At 52.2% G+C, this 25284-nt stretch overlaps 1 protein-coding gene across 2 annotated transcripts in view; it reads right to left on the reverse strand.

Moving 5' to 3' along the window:
* ASTN2 (astrotactin 2) overlaps positions 1 to 25284 on the reverse strand; it is a 358803-nt gene that overhangs the window by 180653 nt on the left and 152866 nt on the right. For both annotated transcript variants that reach the window (XM_075111901.1, XM_075111902.1), the window contains 3 exons: positions 20454 to 20538; positions 20209 to 20283; positions 19613 to 19750 (listed from right to left, as the gene is read on the reverse strand). In XM_075111901.1, coding sequence (XP_074968002.1) covers positions 19613 to 19750; positions 20209 to 20283; positions 20454 to 20538 — 298 coding nt within the window. The remainder of the gene's footprint in view (positions 1 to 19612; positions 19751 to 20208; positions 20284 to 20453; positions 20539 to 25284) is intronic.

Genomic DNA, 25284 nt, shown 5'->3' on the forward strand with positions numbered 1-25284 from the left:
GTGTTTAGAAGAGCTGCGCTATGGCAAGGGGATGCATCGGGGGCCCGAGCCCGCGGGCAACGATGGGAGCTGCAGGGAGGTGCACATGGGACGGGAGCATCCCTGCCCTTGGGCCGGCCAGATCCCAGCCATCACATTCGTTTCAGTTGCCGGTGTCACAGTGAAGGATATTCAGCTTGAAGCACAATTCACAGGGGTGTGGGACATGGTCGTCTCTACTCCTGCCTGATTAGGTCTGTCAAAACCTATCAGGGGGAAGTTTGCCCGGGAACCCGCTCTCCAGCTGCACATTTAGCAACAGGAGATTGATGGCAGGAGGAAAGGAGGCAGGGAGGGGTCAGACAAGAGCACTTGCATGCTGCAGGACCACCCTCCTTCTCCTGCCCATCACATTCCATTCGCCACCTTTATTTTAGCATCTGTCTTAATTAAGGAGGCTAAATGGAAAGGCTTCCATGCAAATCCACGGTCTGCCCCGCAGGGCTGAGGAGAACGCCTAGAATACAATATGCTTCCTCTGAAAGGCACCAGAGAGAGACATGCAGAGGCGTGCGGAGCCCAGGCTCCCACCACGGACCCCATGAACCCCCTCTGCCAGAGCAGGGAGCGACAGGTGAAGGTCTTCGGATGGATGCCAGGAACATCCATCAGAGTCCGTGGCAGCTGGTGCCTCCGGGAAGGAGAGGGAGCTGTGAGCATCGCGTGGGCTCTCGGAGGAGGCGGGGGGCGAGGGAGGGCTGATCCCACCCCGACACCCGCAGCAGCAAGCACCCCACTCCTCTTCCTGGGGGGACCTCTCAGCCTGACCTGTTTCACACTGCAGCTGCACAGGGAGCGATGCCGACCCAATGCTGCGTGCAAGGAGAGATGAGGGTTACCCAAAGCATCTTGGTCAAAAGCTTTCCCAAAATACAAGCGAAGACTCCTCTTTGATTACATACACAAGGGCCAAAACATTGATTTTTCAACCAACGAGCAGCAGCAGAAGCAAGCCTCTGCAAATGTGAACCTTGGAAAAAGAGTCAAGTAGGAGGTTTTTTGAGACAGAGCTTACTGGAGAGGCGAACCTCGGGATTTATGAGCAAGAAAACAGTTGGTGGTTGTATTTTTACCATTTCAAATAGTCTTCTCCATACGTATTTGTGAAAAGCAGGGATCACAGCAAAGACTGAGCTTTATTTGTGTCTCTCAGTTTTTCTCCTGATGGAAGGAGCACCCCAAAGCTGAAATGCTGACCAAACCCTGGCCTGAGGGCAATGAACGTGCTTTCAGCGTTTGGCCTAATTCACATTAGAAGACTCAAATTTGTCTTCAGCAATATTCGCATCTATCTACCCAAAAGCAAACTTGGTTTAAAGCAATGAAGATGATCTCTAAACTCCTGCTCTGCCACCAGAGACGAGCAGGGAGCGTTCCCAGCAATAAAGCCCCGAGCAGGAGCTGGCATTTCAGGATCGGCTACAGCCTCGGGGGGTGAATTACCGCACGACCGCAGGCAACGCGCAGGATGTGTCAACGCTCCAGACTCGTCTGTAAAACAGGGACAACAACAGATACCTACCTCCCACCGTGCCGCGCAGTTAATTAATGCTCCTTTGAGTTGTGAAGATGAAAAGCAGCCTATAACTGCAAAATAGTGTGTTGTTATTATTATTATTATTATGAATGAAGCTCCACTTGCTCCACCAGAGTACACCTTAAAGCAGTGCTACTGTAGACGCTGTGAATTGTTCCCAGCAGCTGTACGAGTGCTGGCATTTGCAGGAGTTTGACTGTAAACTTGCACATAAGAGCTTTGAACATGTTGGGGAAGAAGAAAGAGAAGGAGAAGAAACAAATAGAAATTCCACCCCATTTTGTGCTTAGCACCTGGAGACGACGCTCCCACCCTCCCGGGGGCTGGAACAAAACAAACTAGAGACAGCAGCATCTCTCCACCTCCCGTTCTTGCCTGTGCTTGACCTTCACGGGCTGCCGTAGCCTTGCATGCATAACGTTGGGACAGATCGTACTGCAAGGGCACTTAAACAGCAAATTAAGATAACACGGCCACTTTAGGAAGTGAATAATACATTGTCTCTATTTGACAGATGGAAGAAACGTAGCACAAGACACCGAAGTTGCCTGCTCGTGGGCACGCAGCAAGCTGGGGGCGGAACAGCATCCCTGAACTAAGCAAAGGCGCGGACAGACCCCCTGCTCCGGCCTGGGAGCGCCAGCTGTGCCCAGATGTTGGCACTACCCAAACTGCATCCCCATCCTCCCAGGTGAGCTGGCAGGAGGGGCCGCAGGAGCACCCCTCACCCACTCACCCCAGAGGCTCTCCAGCCCCTGCAAACCCTCCTTACCCTGCCATGAGCACCAAAGCCAGTGGAGCAGGTCCACGAGGTCCCCAACACCAAGCACAACCCCTGAGCTGTATGCGGGCTCAGTGCTTCTCCTGCCACGGACCATTTCGAGTTGATAACACCGGACTAGCACACAGCAGAAGAAAGTTCAGATCCTGGCTTTAGTACTTCAGGCAAGTCATCTTTTGGTACCTGCATTATTTAACATTATTTCTTTTGCTCCACCTTGTGTACCTAGCCTGCGTCTCTCCGAGGCAGAAACCGCCTCCTTTGATGCTTATGCAGCACCTGGCGCTCTGCTTTCCTGACCCTGCAGCCAGCCTCTCCGTGCCCTGGCAATGCAACCCCAACCCGCAGAGCAGCTTGCAGCTCTCCACCCCCCCGGCCCTGCCGCTCCCCCTCTCCAGGCCACCACTGCCGTGCCTGGCTGAAGGACTCGATGACTGCAGCACACGGTGCCCACGCTGCTCCTGATAGGTACCTTTCATGTTTAATTCAGAGGCTAGTTTAGTTAATCTGTTTTTTAATAATTCATCCCTTCCATCTTAATTTTGGTAGTTGTTGAAAATCCCTAATAAAACATTTAGGGGCTCTTTTACTGAAGCAATGGCATGATTTACTTGACGGAATCCAGTCTTTGATGTCCTGCCTTAATTCCCTCCCTCCCACCGTGCCTCAATCCTGTTTATCGCTGTGCCAGAGGTAAGAGGTTCTTGTCGAGTTTTGTAGCACTTAGACGCTTGGTCAGCGTTAATAATTCAGCTGCCCCGCATGGCTTGGACAAACCATGTAGCACATCACCTTCTTTTTATCAACGATTCCCTCAGCCACCGCAGATCCGGGCATCGGCCCGGAGCGGTGCGGAGGGACCAGGCGGAGCAGCTCGACCAACGCGGGTCGGAAGCATGAGCGAAATATCGCAGGTGCCAACTACATTGTTGAAAGAATATACATCCTTTTACAGCGCTTATATTTCATTCTCTACTGCCGGAATGGAGAAACATGCTGGGTTTTTGCATCCGTAATCGGGAAAGAACAGATGGTGAAGGCACAGTTGGAAGTAATACAGCCATTAAAATAATCTATACAGCTTGTAATTCTCCAACATGTGAGAAAGAGGAGGGCCTGCCTTCGCCCGAGTGCCCAGCCCGGCCACTCAACCCGCTGCAATATGGGCGGGAACATTTTTATTTGCAGTTGTTGGGATATTGAGGTGTTTTGGTGGGTTTGACGGGTTTTACCTTTTCCCTTCTCCCAGGGTTCTCCTCTTGAAGCAATCTGAACAGTCAACAGCTGAACCAGAGGGGTTCCACCGGGTATTTATTTGACCCCTGAGTGCCATGCAGGGCACATTTTCCTCCCAAATCACCCAGTTAAAGCGACTGCTAGCATTACATCTATCTTAATGAAAGAGGAGCAGAAAGCCCCAAGTATTTCAGGCACATAGGGTTGTTTCTGTAGTTAACTTAAATTTTAAATGGAGGTGATGGGAGAAAGAATTTGCAAAAAAAGCCCCATTGATTCACGTGAACTGAAACTTCTCACGGGAACACACAGGCTTTGCCATCACCTCTATCACTTTCAAATCTCAAGCACGCTTCTCTGTAAAATCAGAGCAAGAAAATTACCCAGAAAAGCCCAGACATTTAGCCAATATATGGAAATTGATGTCCTTGCTCTGCATGATTTAGGCCATGGTTTCATAGACCTCTACACCCTCCAGACACCCCAACCACCACACTGTTTGGTACCTCTTGATGGGTGAGGCTTTTTCTCTGGGCTTTCATTACTGCTTTGTGTTGGTTTGTTTTTCAGCATGAACATACTATAAAAAAGGTCCTAGTTCATCAATACAAAATGGAGAAAACATCTCAAAAAAACACATCGGAAGGAGTAATCCTTTCCCACACAGAGCCAGAGGCCAGCATCCCCACCCTGATTTACAGAGCAGAGAAGGAAAGGGAGTCACAGCAGCATCCCCTGGGTGGGAAACCAAGCACCCCAAGTCCCCCGGGCACTGTGCTTCCCATGGACACATCCACAGGCTGGACACAAGTATTTTCTCAGCCAGAAACCTCTCCGCTGGGCTTGAAATCCTCACTGTGCTCATGCAAGCAAGTACTTCTCCAAATCCTTACTCTCCGCCCTGAACACACCACACGGGAGCCAGCAGGATGTTACCTTGACAGCTCGCGTTGCTTTATGGAGCTGTAAATATTTTTTTTAATTGGCTAGCAGCAAGAAAGATGTGTTTTCAGGCTCGACAACATCCAAAATTAACTGCGATTCATTCCAAAAGGGGCGAAGGCGTGGAGGAAAGGGGAACACGAGCCTGAAACCCGCAGAATATAAAAGCCTTGAAAGCAACTGCCAAAAAGCCCCTGCACAGCTGTCTTCTGGCTCTCAGAAAGAGATTAAAACCCCGAGCAGCATCAGGCTGAAGCAGACGTCACGAGGCCACCCTGGGCCATGCTCATGCTCAGATAAGACTCTTTTCTTATTATTATCCTGGAGACGACCCAGCCTTTGCCAACGCATAGCTCTGCCCTGCTCCTCGCATCACCCGGCACGACGGGTTCATCTAAACTGAGGCAAGGAGACGCGAGATGCCGGTGCCTGGCGTGGCCGGGGCTCCCCCCTCACAGCCCCTGGGCACCTCGGAGGGATCCTCCCGTGAGTGTCAGCATCTCATGTCAGCATCCGTGTGCCAGAGCATTAAGCCTGACATGCCTTCGTTAGCCCCAGCAGTGCTCTCCAACACCTAATTTGACTAACCCTTTAGTGACTAATTTAATTACCCCGGCCCACAAACTGACAGACAGCTGTTAAAAATGGTTATTGCATTATTAATACGCTCCAGTAATTTCCCATTAAAACTATACTGTTAATAATTTTTTTCCCTGTATTTCTTCCCTCTTAATTAGTCTATTTAAAACTTTGAAGGAATATTCTCTTTATGGTAAATGGGAGCGTCGAGCAAATTACATTTTTGATTGAATACTTCTGTGATAGGCCAGCAAATAAGACCGTTGAGTTGTTAATTATTGTCAGAGTTTCACACGATGCCTGCTAATGAGGCAGTCAATCTTCTCTGCCATTCCTAGAATATTAATGGAGGCCTTTGGTATTGATTCTGTCACCAGGAGGAGGCAGGAACCCCTCCTTCTCGGGTGGCTCTGGGGAAGGCATGGGGGGCTCTGTGCTGGGAGGGGACATGGAGGGGACCAGAGACCTTTGGGATGGGCTGAGCCGAGGAGGGCCTGAAGCTGGTTGAAGCTCGGGAAGCTCTTGGGTGTGCCAACGGGGGCTTGCACAGCTCATGGAGCCGGTGGGGGAGTTGGCACATCCCCGCAGGGATCAACCCCATCAGTAGGTGTCGATGCACAACAGCCGCACCCAGGCAGGACAGGCAGCGGGGGGCGTCAGCTCCTGCCAGACACGCTGGTCCCTGTCCTCTCTATCTGTCTACCTGTTGACTCCGAAGGGTATCAGATTCACCCCTTACCTTTCCATGCTAAAAGAATTTGTACTGGGGTTTTTAAGGAAAGGGAAATACCTGATCTGTCTGGACTTCAACAGATAACTTGATAGAGTGATGTGGAGAAATTATTAACAAAGCCACTGTGGATAAGGATTCACACAGAACTACGAGGTGGCTGAGAGACCATACAAAAGCAGCCTTTGAGTCGGGCTGGAAGATGAGACAGGGAGCTTTCAGTACTATTTCTCAAGCTGCTTGGGGAATGATCCTATCTGATATTTGCACTAATGTTCTCATCAGAGGATGGAGGAGTTTGGCAGCAAAGTCTTCCACTGTCAAATTCATAGGACTTGACGACTATTCCCACCCAGGGTCCCATTTCCCAGCTCAGAGAGAGCAAGAGCAAGTCTTGTGGGGCCATGCCCAGTGCTGTCCCCAAAGCCAAAGCCATCTGCTGGCAAACAGGGTCTTGGCCAAGCCATTGGTAATTCTACTAAAAAAAATTCCTGAATTTATAACAGAGGAACCAAGACAGAGAGAGGCAGCAGCTGCCCAGGAGGTCTATGGGCCTATGACCAAAGTCCCAGCTATCCCGTTAATGCCATCTCTCTGGCAGGCAGGGAGACATACTTCCCTGAGTGAGAGATTGCATACACACGCATGCAATTAAAAGATGCCACATGTATCCCTGCTTCAGCCCCAAAAAGCAAGGTTGAACACACAGAAACTGTTCCACTTGAGCCATGCAGGCTGTTCAGGTGACACAGCCCCCTGCGCAAGCATGTCTTCCTCTGCCTTCTGCAGCCACATTGTCATCTGCAAAGAAAAAAGGCTGCCCTTCCCAGAGCAGGAGCATTTCTATCACTGCAGGTGAAAATCCCTCACTGCAAGACACGTGGGGCAGACACCGGTATGCTACGTGGTTGTGCGGGCACCCGGCGGCAGGAGGGACCACAGCAGCTCCTGGCAGCGTCAGAGCTGCAGCAGAGGACGTGGGACCGACTTTGCCGGGATGCTGTGGCACCAAGTCAGAGCAGAGATGTGCATTTCCTAACTAGGTCGCCCAGCACTTGGCGCTGGGTTTTATTTCTCGAGGAAGCGCCTGCGTGGGCGCCTGACCCAGAGAACAGCAGGATCGATGTCACACATAGAGACGCCGTGCTGGCCCTGCAAACCAGCTCAGCTCCCTCTAAACTGCCGAGACTTCCCATCCCGAATCTCCCCAAACGCTGCTCCCACCAGGAACGCCAGGAGAGACCAGATGAATCTTGCAAAGCTCAGAAAACCCCAGTTATAGCAGGCAACATGCCGACGCATGTCAGACTGTCACAGCTGCTGTGGAGAGGCCAGAGCTCAGAGGCTTCACTCCAGCTACCTGCTGCAGCTCCTCCAGCTGGGCTTTGCACAGCCAAACCCACACACTCCCAAAAAATGAGACTGTTTGGGGCTATTCTGGGAACACCCTGCCTGACCAGGTGCCACAGGGGAAGGTCAGGGGGAGAGGTTGGAGCATCTATGGGGATGCCTCCAACTCTCTCCATGCCCTGTCACCCACAGCTACACAGCTGGAATGACACCAAGGGACCAGCAGAAGACAACAACCTCCATAGGAACAGCCACCCATCCGTGCTGTAAGCAGTGGTGGGCTCAGGACCACCATCCCCGCAGCAAAGGGACAGCAAAGCTGCTGCCACCTCCCCACCTCTGCCTACCCCACACGGTGCTCTCCCAGCAGGCTGCCAAAATATCGGGGAGCCGGATGTTTACCAGGAAAACTTTTCATGCTCCCTTAAATCCCACCAAAACCCCAGCTGATGAATCCAAAAGGCACATAAAAATCACAGCTTCTCCCTGTACCGGTCGACAGATCTGCACTCAATCCCACCTGTTTCTTGGCCCCTCTTGGAGCCGGGCAAGGGGACAGCAGGAATTACTGTGGTTTCTTTTCTACCATGGAACCAGGCAGCAGATGAGCATGGCTGCTCCCCACATACCGGCAGTGTCCCCCCACTCAGTCACCCCAGCTGCTTCCAAGCCCGTCTGCTGCCTGCTTATGCTTTATAATTGAGTCAGGCACTGTTTTCACTGCAAGGAAGTTTTTCAGGCTCAGACTAAAAGCTCCTTTTCCTTTTTATAAACCAGGCTTCAATAAAAGAGGAGGTTTCCATATATAATAATTGCCTGTGATGCAGCATATCCCAGTTTAACCAGGAAAGTGGGAGTCTGTTACTCTCACTGAGCTTCAGATGAGATGCCACGAAAAGCCCTTCAGGTCAATGGCAGCCATTATTGACCCTTCTCCTCATGTATCAGCTATGTCTGGGCACAAATCATGGCTTTAACCCCCAAAAATGACCCACGTCTTCACAGTGGTCTGGCACCAAGTCCAACTAACACAAACCCAGGAGGGTTCCTTCACCTGGACCCAGGTCCCACCGCACAGGCAGGAGGGTAGAAAGGGTGGGCTCAGGTTTGCCTACAGTCACATCAGGTAGGGATGATCTGCTCCTGCCTTAAGTCCTGGAGAAGCTCCTATAAGGGAGAGAAGCCAGATCTCATAACATACCTAGTGCTGGCTTCTTGGCTTAGATAAGTGAAGCACCACACCCTGCCTCCCCCAGGTCTCCTTTCCCATGGGGAGAATCAGGATGATAACCAGAGCCATCAATAGCTCCCTGGAGGAACAGGGAACATGAAGCACCTATTCAGAAAGGGTGAGAACTAAGGAGACAGATAGCCTGGAATAGTCCATCCATAATAAATAGTCTTGTCTTGCAGTGGTGCCCATCCCAACTACATGGAGCAGGTCTAGGAGGGCTCATTTTAGCTCTCAGCACCAGTCAACATCCTTTGGACCCAAACAGAAGCCAACTACTAACTTATAGGTAAAATGCCACCACAAAGACTGGCTGTGGGCATGAGGTGAGCAGAAACACACAGCTCCCCTGAAGGAAGGCATTGACATGGAACAGGAGGAAACCGGGTACCACCACTCAACACCTCCCAAGCGCCTACGCAGGGAGCTCGGGGACGGCCGGGCTGTGAGCCAGGTCAGCAGCCACTACCAACGCTTGCAGGCAAGAGGCAGCACTGCCCAGATGTCACTCAGCTTCTGCAGAGACTGCCGCCTGGGAAAACAGCCTTGGTGCTACTGAGCTTAAAGTTCATGCTTCAAAATAAGGGCAGGCTTTGAGTTAATAAAGGGTTAATGGCAGATTACGGGCTGTTAGCATGAGCACATATAGAATAAAAGGGGGGCTGAGATCAAGAGCCTTGTGGTGAGTTAACTCCATCCTTTCCCACAGGGTCTTCAGGGCATGCCCCTGGGGAGATAGTGCAGAATAGCTGCTCCACAGCATTTACTTCGGTAGAAGAGCCCTAACACATGTCAGGGACCTGTTACACATATAGGTCATGTCTGGTATGGATGGTTATAAGCAATGTATTTACCCCTTCGACTCTACGGGTCAAGAAGCCCTTTACTGAACCACCCACAGCTTTATCATTAACCCCAAGCTGTGTCCAGCTCCAGAGGAGCCCCATTTCAGAGCCAACACCTCCAGCTCTGGCCCATCTGTATTTGATACACACCGATTAAGAATAAAAGGGAAATGTAGTCTGAACTGAACAAAGAGACTTCTCACAGCAAAAGCTCAGTGCATATTTACACAGTATCCTGCCTTAATTCTCAGCTTCTTCATTTATGTCATTTTAAGCCCTCCGCAGTAGCAGGGAAGCATTAGCTGGTGTTTAATTGTGCGCGGCTGGGTTCAGCGTGGCTCCTGACGAGCTGCTGCTGGGAGACAGCCCCACGGCAGGGCAGGGGCAGGGCTGGGGTGCATGTGGCAAGGCAGTGACAGCCCATGGGATAGCCCATGGCAGAGCCACCAGCTGGGAGGGTGAGAGGCACTGGGGGACACTACCCCAGCCTGAGCTGGCTATGTGATGCCTGGGACAAACCCCCACATGCAACGCCCCGACCTCCTGTTTGCGGGAGACATGAATACATTCTCCCTTAAAACCCATCCAGCCACAATGCCAACAGACCTGAATGTGCCCTAGATCCAACTGGAGGCTCTTCACCCCCCACGTGCCTGCCCTCCAAAGCCTGCTCAATACCAGCTGTTTTCGTTTCCCCCAGTGGATGAGAAAGATGTGCTAGATGAATTACGTACAGACCTTGTGGTCCATCAACACCCTCATCCCCATCCCTTCCTCCCAGCGCTGCCTTCCCTGCCTCCACTCCGGCCACCGCCAGCGCCGCTCAGCCCGGCCAGAGCCTGGCCCTGAGCGCTGCACAGCCTGCGGCATGGCACGGCAGCGGGTTCCTAATGGCACCCATCTGTGTTACGATAAAAGGCACTTAACTGCAGCCAGCAGCACCTTATTATATCAAAAACATGGCAGGAAATGTTTTGTAATCGGTTGATTACGGCACAGTAATTCTTCAGGCAGTGTGTGCTGGTTTAGGCTGGGATAGAGTTAATTTTCTCCATAGTAGCCGGTACCGGGCTTTGGTTTGGATTTGTGCTGGGAACAGCGCTGATAACCCAGGGATGTTTTCATTCCTGCTGAGCTGGGCTTACACAGAGCCAAGGCCTTTTCTGCTCCTCACCCCACCTCACCAGCGAGGGGCTGGGGGGGCACAAGGGGTTGGGTCCCACGGCTGGGACAGTGACCCCAGCTGACCCCAGGGATGTCCCACGCCACGTGGCATCAAGCTCAGCACATAAAGCTGGGGAAGAAGGAGGAAGGGGGGATGTTCGGGGTGATGGCGTTTGTCTTCCCAAGTCACCAATAGGCGTGATGGAGCCCTGCTGCCCTGGCGATGGCTGAGCACCCCCTGCCCGTGGGGAGGAGGGAATGAATTCCTTGGTTTGCTTTGCTTGTGTGCGCGGCTTTTGCTTTACCTGTTAGACTGTCTTTATCTCAACCCACGAGTCTTCTGACTTTTTTTACCCTTCTGATTCTCTCCCCATCCCACTGCGGGGGAGTGAGCAAATGGCTGTGCGGCACTTAGCTGCCAGCTGGGGTTAAACCACAGCCCAGTGAAAGCACGGCAATTCCTAAGATGGGATTTTTTTTGCAAGGCTTCACCTAATTTTCTTTTTTTCTTTTTCCCTCCGCTCGTTCCCCAGCCCTTCTTCCAAACCTCTCCAGCTTTGCATCATTCTTTGATTTAGTCCCTCAAAAATATATTCTGCTTAACACACTGCAGCGTGGTGCCCAGGAAAGCACCGCCGTCCACCGGACCTCTAGGCTTTAAACGTGTAGCAGCAGGAAGAAGTCAAGAAAGCTTTTGCTTTTCACTCTGTAGCCAGCAGCCAGATTCAGGGAGACTGGAGAAAGACCTGACAGGTACTTATAAGCATCTAAATCAGAAAAAGAGACGCTGAGTAAGCACCAAATAAACAGAGTAAGAGGGGCAACGATGCGAGAGGTGGCCAGAGCAGAGGCAAAGGGCAGACAATCCAGCTGACGCATGATCCAGTCGGGCTGTGGTCCCGCTGGCCAGCTGCAGCAAAGCACGGAAAGGTTTTCCGAGCCGACGGGCAACGCCAGACAGGGTGCACCATCCCCTGACCTGTGCAATGCTGACGCTGTCTCTAAACCATGTGCTGAGCTTTTTGGTGTTTCTAACCTCATTTTGAGCTGCTTTTGCTCCTTTGCCTGGAGGTCAGGGAAAGCCTGCAGGGCGTTCCTCCTGCGTCTGGAAACTGTGTGGAATGAGAAGAACCAGCACGGCACAAGCAAAGCTACTCTGAGCTGCCCAGGAGGCACTTCACTGGTCGCTCCCTCGGCTGCCCTGAGGCTGGTGGGAGAGATGGAGGGCATTTTGCCCTAATAAATCACAGCAAGAGCTGGGGTGACATACCAGAGCAGTGCAAATCCCTTGGGGGCAGCAGCTGTGGTGGTGGGGCATTGGATCAAGCCCACTGGAGCTGAAGGAAACATCACCCCGGCCCCGGCTACTCAGAAGCAGGAGCTGAAACCAATTAACTTGATTTGACTTCGGAGGGTGCTCCCGTCCTGGTTCGCTGGCTGGGGCTGCGGCTGCCCCCATGCCCGGCCCTGGCTGCCCACCCTGCTGGGCTCAGCACGGTCGCTGCCTGCCCTGGGGTGAAAGCTGGACCCGAGCTCTCTCCCTCAGTTTTGTCTGGTTTGCACCGAGCTGCCTTCCCTCATCCCTCCACAGCAAGAACAATGTTCCTCTGCAGCAACGTCTGCATCCCCCCTTCCCTTCAGCAATTAAACAAACCCCATAAACATAAATGTAGGGGTCTGTCTTCTCCAAGCGTCCTTTCCAAGCCTGCAAGACCAGTGTCTTTGCACGGTGCCCTTAAAGCAGAAGGACAAAGCTTCCCTGGTCGTGTCCACCTCCGTTCCCGTTGCCTCCTCCCTGCTCCGGCTGTGGAGCCTGTCGCAGGTCCCTGGCGCACTCCCAGGAACGTTTCAGCTCGGCTGAATTTTATTAGTTTTGTCCTCTGGATGAAGTGATCCAATGGTAGTTATGGGAGATAAAAACGAGAAAGGAGGAGGAAACACGGTCCACGTCAAGCAAGTTTAAGGCAACTGAAATCTCATAAGAACTGGTTGGTGGGTGGTGCCAGCTCTTTCTACTAAGTTGCATTAAGAAATAGCTGAAGAAAAGATATTAACCCATTCCCAATGTCACTGCCCCAGCTGGGACCGTATATCCCACAACACAGCTAAGCTGAAGGAGAGCTGCACATCCAGACAGGACCAGGGCCATTGTTCCACCACCCTGAATCATCTTGGGGTCTTAAGGACAAAATTCCTGAGGACAGCCCTCGGCAAGGGGCAGGAGCCCAGAGCATCCTCCCCAGGCACCCAGGAAATCCTGTCCCTCCTGCTGCTGCCACCATCCTCATTCCTCCGCCATCCCTCTCCTGGCCCCAGCCACCTGCGGGTGCAGCTCCAAGCCCCAGCCCACCGGCCAGGCAGCCACACGCTCTCGGCTGGCACCGGCTGAAGGCGATGTGTGTCGGCTCCTCCTGAAACAGGAGAGGGCAGAGCTGACCCCAAATACTCTGCACTTGCTGGGGCTCAAGTACTTGCACTACAAACCGGCTCCGCAGCACTGGCCTGGCACTGCTGTGTCCACACACAGCGACCTGACCCTTTCCAAAAACAAGGCGGCTCCCTCCCTGGCACAGCAGGAAGAGGAGGAGGAGGAGGAGGAGGAGAGCAGAGGTTCCCTGTCCCAAGCCTGGTGCAGGTCCCTGCTGCCCCAGCATGGCACTGTGGGAGGGATGAACTGTCTGGTCCCCCTCCTGCCTGCAAACCTTCTAGTCCTCTCTCCCAGGCAGGAGATGCACGCAAAGGCAAAGGTAATAAAACTCAGATGCAGGGCAGGGGGAAATAAACGTAATGGAGGAAACATAGTAGAGACAGGCTGTATGAGCAGAGAGGCCATGGGGCTGCACTTTGAAAAAGCAGCTACAAAGCACACTCTGTCTGATGTTTAACAAGAAGCAAAGGCAGGGACATAAAAACAAATAACGCCAGGAAACCGGTACAGGAGAACTCCTTTCATTGAAGAAACCCAAGGTTGCTGATTTCACTGCCTTGCATCCCCCCTTCTGCTAAGCACACACATGAGCACAGTGTTTCAGAACCCCTGTCTGCCCCTCTAAACCCTCTGCACTCGCTGCTTGTCTCAGCACCGGCACGATCCTGCTCCACCACGGATCCTGCTCCAGAGGCAGTTGGATGGATGGACACACAGCTACAGCAGCAGATCTGGCATAAGGGGCGGCTGCAGAGCCCAGTGCCAAAGCCTACTCTGTGATGGGAGATCCCAGATACATTAAAGGGAATCATTCTGGGTGTGAGACAGCATTTGCATGTTTGGCGGGTGTCACAGTTTTTTAATTGTCTCAATAAATACATAAACAAAATCTGTTCACTCGTCGGGTTGTTTTTCCCTCCTGGGCTGTGTGGCTCCATGGACGAGAGGAACAGCAATCGCTCAGCTGCCAAACTTGTAGCTGTTGTTGGTGCTTCCTATGATGGATCTGCCAATGAGCCAGATTCAAATTTACATCCACTACCCCAAGGGGTTTGATCATTTTCTGTACAGTTTTACGGCCCAGCATCAAGACCTCAAAAATGCAGTGGGTTCGCACAAAGGACCGGAGCACAGAGACAGAGCGAAACTCAGCATTACCGTAGCAGGAATTATTAAAAGCCCCTGAAGAGGGAGGGATGAAATGTCCCTCTGCTTCTGGGCATGAAAGATCACCCATGGCTGGTGATAGATGCTGACACATGCTGAGGGCAGTGAGGTCCCTGCACCCTCCCAGAGGTCCTGCGTGACCAACGTTTCAATTCTGACCTACGCTAGGTACCTCCTGGGTGATTTCAGCTCAAGTTTTGGGGTGGCTTCCCCCCTTTCCTCTCTGCCCCTATTTCCCCATCTCACCATTCCCATAATCCCTCTCATTTTGCTGCTCACACCCTTCGGTGGCTGCCAGAAGGTTACAACTCCCATTTAGTCACCCCATAACCAAGTGAGACATACCTGACCCTTCTAACTTCCTCTCATAAATCAAAGTGGGAGGCAGGGAGCTGGAGAAATCCCGGTAAGCAGCCAGGATGCTGCTAAGTTGACAGATGCAAGGCTGGTGGCTGCCTCTATGTAAAGCATTTGTCCTTTCCCTGCAGAGGATGAGGCCAAAGGCTGCCTTTATTCCCATGTTAAGCACTGCAAGCTGCTTCTCCACTGCTTTTGCAAGACGACAGCATGTTGGGGTGATAAGAGGCGCAGGCCAGAGCGTCAGGGACGTTATCTGCAGGGATGACGGTGTCTCTGTGATGTGAACGGTAATGAATTGCCCTCTTAGCAGAAATGAGTAAGTTGTGCCTGGTGATGCAATGATCAATTTGCTCCATCATGTGAAGCCATCCATTCATCACAGGCACCTGCTGATAGCCGCTCACGGTCGCTTTATTGGCACCAACGGATCAAGAGCCTCTGCAGGCAGCTCCCTGGGTCCCCACTGAGGAACAGACCAAAATCAGGGTTTCTCCTCTCCCCCGACCTCCTGGCTGGGGGTCCTGCCAGCACTGAGTATCCAGAAATCACAGCCTGCTCTATTCTGGGAGGCAGAAAAGGTGGGAAAAAAGTTCCCATGGCATCTCCCGCACTGAATGACAGGAAGAGCTGGCAAGGTGCCCTCTGCCTGCTCCTGCCCGTACCCTGCTGGCACGCTGCCCATGGGGACCAGCCCAGGCACCTCCTGAGCCTCAGTGGTGCTCGCCTGCAGGAGCACCTGTTTTCCTGTGTCCCTGCAGATATGGCACAAGGCTAAGGCACAAGGCTAAGGCACGAGGCAGATGAGCTCTGCTGCTGCGGCAGCATGGCCACGGCAAAATTGTTTCCTCTCTCCTGGCCCAGATTCCCTTTGCCTTTCTCATCCACTTCACTTTTCATCCTCCTCCACTCCCAGGGAGCCTCACATCGCAGTGCTCAGTACCGACTTGCAAAACCATGAGTGCCCAAATCACTGTAAATCCCCTGCAAAAAATCACTGCAAAACCCCTGTAAGCCTGGAGAAGTGATGGTGTCGCAAGGGCATGGCAAGGCTGAGCCAGGGAAAGCTACAGGCAGGGAGCAAAACCCCAGCTCCTGTCCTCGACACGAGACGGGACGCATGCAGGCTCAGAGCTGGAGAGCAGAGCTCCCTGCTGCCGAGAGAACTGAAAATAAAATAACAAACAAATAGAAAGAAAAAATCCAGCTGACTGTACTTTGGAAAAGAATTCAGAGAGCAAAGGGGCTCACTTGGGAGCAAAACAAAGATGAATCGACAGTGAGTTCAAGAGAATTCATTCTGCCGCTGAACACTTGTCTCTCCATCAGGACATCTCAAAGGCTTGTCAAGTAAAGGCAAGGCTTTTATTTGTTTCTATGGTTGCCATAACGATAGAGCTATATGTCATGTCAGGCGGCGGCTGAGGCTCGCGCCTCTGATTTATAGCCGCTCACCAGAAATTACCAACTTTTCTGCAGAGCGGGTGGCACAGTGAACCAGGACCACCAGCCGTTTGCCAGTGCCGCACTCTGCCCCCCAGGTTATCCCCCCTCTCGGTCCTCCGCAGCCGGCTGCACCCCAAAGGATGCTTTTATTACCCCCTGCAGGGATGCTCGGTGCTGATGGTGGTGGGACCCGGGGGCTGTGGGTGTGGGTCCTCCCGGTGAGCTGCCAACGGGGCAGAGCCGCGTACGCCGCTGCAATTACAGCGACTCCTGGTCCCACAGGACAAGCAGTACCTCCTAAAGGGCCAGAAAGAGACAGCAAGGTATCCAGGGAAAGCCAGCAGAAGGATTAAACACCTAATAGTAATTTGTTTAAAAAAAAAAATAGACTACTGTGTTTACCACCAGGTTATGGGAGAAATACAGATAAGAGAGAGAGACGGGAGCAATGGGGAGAGGGAAACAGAGGTCTTCAAAACAAGTGAGACAAGGTGGGACTGGAGGTATTTCTCATCCTGGCAGGGATGCGCAGCTGGGGCAGCCTGCCCAGCCTGGGAGCCAGCCTCCAGCCCAAGCCAGAGGCTTCCCAGTGCAGGGAGAGCCCTGCAGCGCTGCTGGCCAACCTCATATGAACAAAGATGACACTCTTAGTGTGGCCGCCATGATCCCAGACATGGGACTGACCTGATCATCGCACAGAGGATCAGATTCTGGGGTCAAGGAGGGGATGCTCAGTATGGTTACTGATAAATTATCCATGTGAGCTTCATTAACTCTAAGCACCCTCATGCTTAATTTATGGTGCACAGCCCTAAAACCTCCAGCACTGAGTTCTGCGTGCAAAGTCCTGTTCTCCCTCAAGCCCCAGCACACATCGAGCATCCCCGGTGGGATGTTTGCACGTAGACCTTTGGCTCCTGTCTATAGGAAGTTTCTCTAATGACTTGGCCACAGCAGCAGCAGGAGGCTTGGGCCCTTCGTTCCCACCCACCAAAGCGCTGCATACAACTTGTTGCACTGCTCAGTGGTAAAACACACGGAGAACAGTGTCCCTCTAGAGAAGCAGCAGGGAGTCAGCATTCCTCTGGAGGGTTGCTGAAAGGCAGAGCCCCACCTGTCCCTTCCGCAGTCTCAAGCATCTTCATAAAAACGCAAGGCCAGGTTTGAACCTTCAACCCTCTGAGTTGTAAAGATTTCATTGCTTGTTTTCTCCAAACCAGGCTTTCTGCAATTTCCCTCCATTAAACTCTTCAAGACAAGTGACCCCAGAGCCAAAAGGTGTCGGACTAATGAAACGTCTGGAGGAATGCAGCATGCTCATTATTAAATACAATTAAATAGAAGAAATACAGGACTGAGCTACCATCACAGAGTTACAGGACAGCAAACAAGGCACTCCAGGTGCTGAGATGCGGCTGTGTGGGAGCTGGTGTAATTACAGCCCAGATCTGCCCCTTGGCATGGGGATGTGATTGTATTAGAGCTCCAGCGTTGCAGGACCACCTGCAGGAGCTGCCAGCATGGAGGGACAGCAGTGTTACCGTGGTCCCACAGCCCAGGGAACAGGTGCCCCCATGCAGCAGGATGGCTACGTTCGAACACCTACCCTATGGACAGCACGTGTTCACCTCTGATGGTAGGTCTGACATTACGCGCCATCATCTGGACAGCTGAACCACCAAAACTGCTGCATTACTGCGCCCTTGAGAAGCTACCAACACTTGTCTCAGGCCAGTGGGACAAAGCAAAGAGGTTGCAAGCTCTAAAAATACCTTTCTCAGTTCATGAAAGCACCCAAGAACCTCAGACGAGTTTCTCAGAGACAGGCCAACGCGATGCCCGCGAGCTCCAAATGCAGCAACATCCCTGCTCACTGACTGCAGCGGACCTGAACAGCCCCAGCATTAGCTCCTCCACACCGTAACGCTCCGCTCTGGTGGTATCGCCTTGGTTTCCACCCACCCCAGGGTCACGGGACCCCGAGCTTGCGGCCTGGTCCCCGTTTGAGAAGTGTTTAAGTTCTAATGCAGAAATAATAGATCACGTTTTGGCTTTCACTGTATCTGTGAAACCTTCCATAATTCAACATCAAATATTTATTATTACGTTTATTAAAGTTTTAATAATTTAGCATCTCCTGTATGCAAGATACAAGCACCGTGAACTCGCCTCCCTTATTCTAGCTGGGTCACTCCAATATTTATACCTGGAATTCTCAGTTCGGGTTCCCTTTATGAGGGGAGCAGGCAACAGCCTCTGTGCCAGAAGCTTCCCTCCTCCTGCCTGGTGCTGATCCATCCCGACCGAGACTCTTCCATGAGGATCAGTGCCCAGTTACTGCGCTGGAGCAGAAAGCAAGCCTCCTAGCCTCTGCTTTCACTAAGGTGCTTTCAATGAAGATGTGAGGAGGCAAGAAAGAAATCATGTTCTCCTGGCATTTTAGCTTGGAAAATGTTAACGTTCGACAAGGCACCCCTTCACCTTCTCAAATGCAAAGCAGTAGTCTTCCACAGACAAGAAAAGCAACACTCCTAAGACAGCCAAATCATGATAGATATGTACCATCAGTCTCTTTTTGCAGGCTGGGGCCAAGCGCTAATTAGTAACAAAAACACACTTGGAAGTGAGGACCTCTTGGATGCCAGTCCTGGCTCTGCCGTAGGTTTTGTCGGCACTTGCTCCAAGCATAGCCCTGCCAAGCCTCATGATGATGGGAGAGAAGAATGGAAATCCACCATCCCATCACTCTTTGTCTAGCAAAAGACAAGACAGAAGGGTCTGGGAGATATAAGAATCCTGCTCGTGCCCAGGAAGATGATTCGCAACAAACAGAAGAATTTGTGGGTGAGGAAATCCCGTCAACAGGAGAAGGCAGCGAGAAGGAAGGGGGGGAGGGAGGGATCACAGAGTCTCCCATACTCAGTCTTAGTTTAATGGGGGAGAGAGGAACACGGACTAATTACCTTAGAAATTAAACAGTTAAACCCGTGTAGTTTACTGATAAATGCTTGTAAACCAGGCAGAGGAGGACTATCATGACCATTGCTCTCTGAGGCAGAGGCTGCTGCTCCCTTTCCCGCTGGGGCACAGAGGACAACTGTTTTGCCTGGCTCCTCTTCCAAGGGACCCCCCTTTGCCCACCCTCAGCACATTCTCCCAGCAAACAGCCTCTCCTTCCACCAGGGCAATTCTCCTGCAATGCCCTCTTAGGCCCCACTTCTGAACTAGACTGTCACAAGCCCAACGACATCTGGTTAAAATACAAGCTAGCCAAAATGGGGGTGCCAGAGAAATATCCGGGTGCTTACTGAATTCAAGGAAGGGAAAAAAAAAAACGCTCTAATTGTATAATAATTGGACAGGAAACATGGCCTTTCACCAGGGTCTGACCTTGGCCCTTCAGGAGCACCATAGCAGAGTATCAGGGACTGGGTGGATGCCATATCCCTAGGAGTTTTTGAAAGATGACACCACTTTCATACTGGTAAATGCATCAATTTAAGCTATGCAATCTAATATCAGATTTAAGCTACTTTAAAATTGCCTTGCCACAGGTTCACACCAATTCACCTGACTGGACTGTCAGACTTCGGAGCTATATACACATGCTTGGCCCAGACCCGTAAGGCCCAAAAGAGCCTGGAGAGCTATCACATCAGATTTCTTATTGGAAGAAGATTAATCAAACTTATCATCATAGAAATTACTGCATCCTCAATAACAATTTAAGGAGCAGTGTAGTCACTCAAGTGTGAGGAAAACAAGAAATCTGCTTCCTACCTGACATCTGCTGGATCTTCCGTCACCAGAACATCTGTCTTGCAGCTGGCAAGAGGATTGATGGAAAGCTCCACGGGGGGCACCACGAAGCTCTTACTGACAGGCAGCCACAGGCCTTGACCCAAGCTATAGGTGGACCTAGAATAAGGACAAACATGTCATATAGGAACAGAGTGTCCACAGCAAAAGGCGGCCCTCTACTGCACCTGACCACTTGGAAGTCAGCGCAACAGTGGCACCATGGGATGAGTTAGTCATTTGGTCTTGTCCTGAAAGCCGAATGAGAGAGGAATAGCTGGAGATGTGACAGGGAGAACATGGGGATGGTCAAGATTCTTCTTTTTAGTCCAGGGGGACTTTATGTGTGCACTGTCCTCCCTTCTGCAGAGATATGTCCAGCTCAGGGGGATGAGAGGGAGACCCTTCCTCATCTGCAGACTACAGATAAATCTTTCAGGTCTGTCAAAGACAAACACCACTCATGTGCCCCAGCCAGCACAAGACGGAGCCAGGAGCAACCAAGAGATAGCATTCACTGGGATGTCCTCACGGCTCTCCCCTCCTGAACATCCAAGCCAAACACACCTTTGACTCACCTGAGTATCTTCTCCGGCGCCTGCTCTCCTGTGACCAAGTCGTATCCCCGCTCGAGCGTCGTGTAGGGCCACGGCCTGGGAGGCAGAGAGGGAAAAAGCAGCTGTGGCACGTCGCTCGGCAGGGAAAGCACCTCAGCCCAGTCCAGGGTCTTTGGTGCCGGTGCCGGCCGGTGGGGAGGAGAACGGGGCACCTCGCCGATGTGGGAGCCAGGACAGAGCAAACGCACCATCATATCACCACTCACCCTTCGCTGTGTCCCCAGTCGCTGCGCACACACAAGTGGCGGTGGACGGGGTCCGGGGCATAGCCTTCGTGGCAGCTGCACTCTCCTAAAAGAGAAGAGGGGGAGATGAGACCTTTCTGCCCCAGAGGCATGTCAGCGACCGTAGCGTTGGGTCCTCCTCCCTTGCGGTTCTTCTCTGCTTGTTCACGGCCATTCCTGGTTCCTGCTGTGGATCTGGAGCACTTTGGACTCTTCTAAAACCTCCAGGAGATGTGCAAGAGGAGATGAGATGTGGAAAGCTGCACGAAACCTGTAGCTCTTTTGGAGGGGGTTACATGATGTAGCAGTCACAGTAGCTGGGGGTGGGATTTCATGATGCAGAAGGTTTGTCCTTAACCTGTGTTCCTGTGCAGCCGTGCAGCTCTCCAGGCTCAGCAAATCTCTGCTCTTGGGCCAGCGGTTCATTCCTCAGCGGGGATCATGACCTCGCTTGAGGAGAGCCAGCATCCAACTCCGTGCACCTCCCAGGCAGGGGATGCTCCCGATTCATCCTGGCCATGTCCCCTTCCCACCTCTGCTCCCAACACCTCGCACAGCGATGGGATGGCGCAGCCTCCTGCAGCCCAAAGTCCCACAGGAGGATGCAGACAGCCCTGACCTCCATCCTCTGCAGGCAGTGCCCATGCTGCTTCCCCATCCCCTGGCTGAGGGGCTCTCGGCCCTGCTCCCCTTCGCTCTCTGGACGCTGGCTCACCCTGTTACACCCTTTTGACAGCAGGAAAAGACATTTCCCACACCAGAAACCCGACTGTGCTTGGCCCAAATTGATTCTGTGTTTGGTAGAAATACATAACCCGGAGCAAGAAACAGCAAAATCAAAAGATTAATTGGATTTGCACGTGGAGTTTCTGTTACAAGCTCCTGCTGATGGTTCCCCCCTGCTTCCCCTCCTCTCCCCATCGTGCCTGACGTCAGGGCAGGCTGAGCTGTAAACACTGGCAGAGGTGGGGATCTGCGGAGCATGCTGGGGGGGGACATGGGGGACCCCCATCACGGCACTAATGCAGACTGGCAGGTACCTGCGTGCTCATCAGGATCCTAAGTAAGTTCTTAAAATGTCTCGCAGGGATTACAGTAAAGAGCTTTATTGTCAGGAGGGAGCGAGACGGGGGTTCAACTGCTGAGATTTTTGAGGAAGAGCTGCCTGGAAAGGGGGAGGCGGCAAAAAAGAAAAGAGGGGAAAAAAAAAGAGACAGCTAATGATGTGCTAAAATGCAACAGCACCTTCATGAAATATTCACTGCCTTAAACACGTCTAATATTAAAGATTAAATGTCCTGGGATTTGTCCTAGCGACTTCGAAGCACTGATTTATGATCTGTCAAAAGCTGCTAACTTCATGATTCATAACGGGAGCAGCAGGAACATTGCTTCTCCAAAGGGAAAGAGTTGGGAGAGAGGCGGTGGCGCCAGCCCCTGCTCCAGCTCAGCCGTGCCCGTGGGCTGGGGAGGTCTCATTGCAAGAAAACGCGGGTCCTAATGGCTCTATCAGTGATTTTAAAAAAAGAAAAGTTATTTTTTTTCCGTGGGTGCTTAGCACGCAAGTTTCCCCAGCTGCGCCGCGGATCATTAATTCCTGGCGCTTATTACATAACAAATATATGCTCTGCAAACAAGAGACATCTCAAAGTGCTTGCGAAGCAGAGCTGGGAGTCTTGGGGCACCGGCTCGTGCTCAGCTCCTGCCATGGAAATTAGAGCAAGCAGGGAAAAACCACCTATTAAACATCATGGTGTTTGATGCTGTTGGTATCAAACAGCCCAAACACCTCCCTCCATATCACTGGCTGGAGGTGCCGGGGTGATGAACCCCTTTCCCGCAGTGCAGGAGGGTTGATTTTGTCTACTGGTTTGTTTACTGCTCCGTCAGTTTGGTGTTGGAAGGAGAAACTCTATCAACCTGCAGAAATATTGATTTTATTGACTCCAATCCTGGAGTTTCAACAGCTATAGCCGGTGCTCAAAGCTTTATTGGGAGGTTTATTGGGAGGTTTATTTCAGTAAGTGAGAGGGCAAATGGTGTCACCCGCTGGGGAGATCCAGGGCTGCAGGAAGATGGGACACGAGGGAAATCCACTCAGGGCACGGAGACCACGGGTACCTTCCCCCCTCCAGGACCACTTGGGACCAGCTTTCCACAGATTTTCCAGGGAGATTGGCACACTTTTGGCAGTTTCAGAAATTGGATAGGAAGGCTCCCAGCACGGGATCGACTGAACATTGCAGTCTGCTGGAGGAGTGGGGACTCCACCTCTTTGGGACAGATGGTTTAGGATCCATTTCTCTACCCAGAACTACTGACAGGCAATTAGTGGAGTTTCAAAAACACCTCAGTAGAACCTACGGTGCTCTAACAGGTTTTCGGGAGCTTTTGCTCTCTCCCCATCAGCATCCACTCTCCTCCTTCGGCCCCCTGAGCCAGTCCATTATTTTCTCTCTCTCCTCAGCACGATGCTGAGCCGGGGGGGAGCTGAACCAGCCAGGTTAATCCCCATGGACAGAGAAACACCCAGTAAATTCCCTGGAGTGGCAGAAATGGAGGTTCCTGTACCTCTAATGCCTGTTTAGGGTAGGTGTATTTTCTAAAGAGCAGATTTCAACATGCCATTAGAAAACCCAAACCATCAAAATCCAAAACAATGCCCTTGTTCAGAGTTACTAAATCCCATGTGCTTCTGAGATAAGTGAAGTTATCCCCTCAGCATCATGCGTGCTAAGTTAGGATTCAACCTGAGCTTAAAGCCAGGGTTAACCAAAATAACCAAGTTTGACAAATAACTGCACCTGAAGCCAGATGCAGTTTCCACAGGTCCTGCACATGCCTCCACGCAGTGTTCGGCTGCTGCGGGAGGACAAATAAATCAGGATCTACAAACCACTGTGACAAGCATCCTATTTCTGCAGCCACCAACCCGCACTCTGCCCATGCTAAAAACACAGGCATGTGTGGCCCTTCCTCTTCCTTCAGATTCATAACCCACAAATTGTGTTGGATAATCCATGGCAAATTATGAACTGTTACAGCAAAAGCAAGGATCGCTGCTCATTCAGCACTGGAGGTCCCATGTTACATTTCCAGTGTATTATTCAACAAAACACTGGGAGCGGGCCAGGAAACCTCTGCTGTTGCAGAGAAAAGGTGCCTAAGCCGGGAAATGCAACACCACAGCTCTAGCAAGACTCAGAAAACACGTTATTGTTGCGACACGTGCAGCTACAGGGAAGGGCAAGGGGACAGCTGAGGCCACGAGAACACGGCAGCACCCACAGCACTGCTCTCCATCCTCCCCTGCTCCGCTCACCCCACTTACACAAAATCTCATCAAAGACCACGCTGCCATGACTAATCACGGGTGACATGGAGTTTCCGGGCTGGTTTCTGCTCAGGGAGGGTGAACCTGAACCTCTGAACCAGCAGGACACATCCCAGAACACCACAGGCGTGTCTTACCTGCAACCTCCCACCTGCTGAGCCTTCATCCCCAGGGAGTCTGGTGGAAGAGAGTACCGGCAGCTCAGCCCACAGTGCCACACAGAGCCGCACACAGAAAGGCAGCGGGCGGGAGCAGGGAACCCAGCCTGCAGCACCTGGAGAAAAGCAGCCCGAGCTCCCTCTGGCCCCAGGCAGCACTCCTGCAGGCATCCTGCAGGCAACGCTGCCAGCATCATTCCTGCCCTCAGCTGGGAAGTGAGAAGGAGCTGGAGGCTGACCTGGAGGAACAGGGCAAGCTAAGGACATATCAACCTGGTTTCATCATGCAGACATGAGCTGCTTCTGCCCATTTCTGAGCAAAGGGCTTCTTGCATTGCCCATGCTTCACACGGGCTTTAGGGCTGGAGCTGCAGAAGGGCAGGGCTGGAGCAGTCTGCAGTCATCATTAGCATCCGTGGCTTTTGGCTCAGGGATGGCCCATGCTGAGGCTTGCTCGTGCCTGAAGGAAGCGAATCTAACACAAGCTACATCCAAGCTCATCACCTCCAGTGGCACAGGCATGGTGCAAAGCCAAGTACGTGGAAGAAAACAGCCCTCTGGCCCCTGCTGCATCTTGACCAGAGCAGCTGGAGGCTTTAGCTCACTTTTGGGTTTTTTTTCTATTTAAGCTGGAAGTTGCAGAACTATTCTTCCATTTTGCCCACTGCACCGTGCTGCTGCTCCTCCTGAAAGGGGAAAGGGGGTCTTGTGCTGCATCTGCATCCTCCCCGGCCATCCCCACGCTCTGCCCAGGGAGCAGCAGAGCAGGGCTGCGGGATGAACCGCTGGTGTGCCAGAGTAATCCTGTTAGCCTCGTTAGGGAGAGAGGTGATCTGCGGTGATAAAGCTGCAAGATCCCCCTAATCCACCCACCCAGCGTGCAGCACAAAGCTCTTGGAGTCCCTGTGCTCCCCGGGAAGCTGCTCTTTGCTGTCATTGGCATTTTTATTTAAGGAGCCAGAGGGGCTTTGGCAGTGTTAGAACAAACCTGTGGCTCATCAATCCTCTCCTGGCACTGCCAGTGTCCACGATTCCCTTCTCCACAGCAGCACCTCCACCCCTGGGTTTGCAGGGATGCCCTGCTCTACTGGGTCATGCCCCTGCCACAAAAGGATGGTTCTGGGGACAAGCCCCCCCAGCTCAGGTGGTAGCTTATTCCTGGAGGCTGCAGGACTACAAACATGTGCCTTTTGACCTGCGTGAGCATTGCATTACGCGCTCACACCTGCTTCAAAGCTGCCTCTCCCACCCTGAGTGATGTACAGCCTGGCCCCAGCTTTTCAGGTCAGCACCCAAGGGTGGACCCTCCTCTCTGGGGACA

The sequence above is a fragment of the Phalacrocorax aristotelis genome, chromosome 17 (genome assembly GCF_949628215.1).
Source record: "Phalacrocorax aristotelis chromosome 17, bGulAri2.1, whole genome shotgun sequence".
In the NCBI taxonomy this organism is placed as follows: Eukaryota; Metazoa; Chordata; class Aves; order Suliformes; family Phalacrocoracidae; genus Phalacrocorax; species Phalacrocorax aristotelis.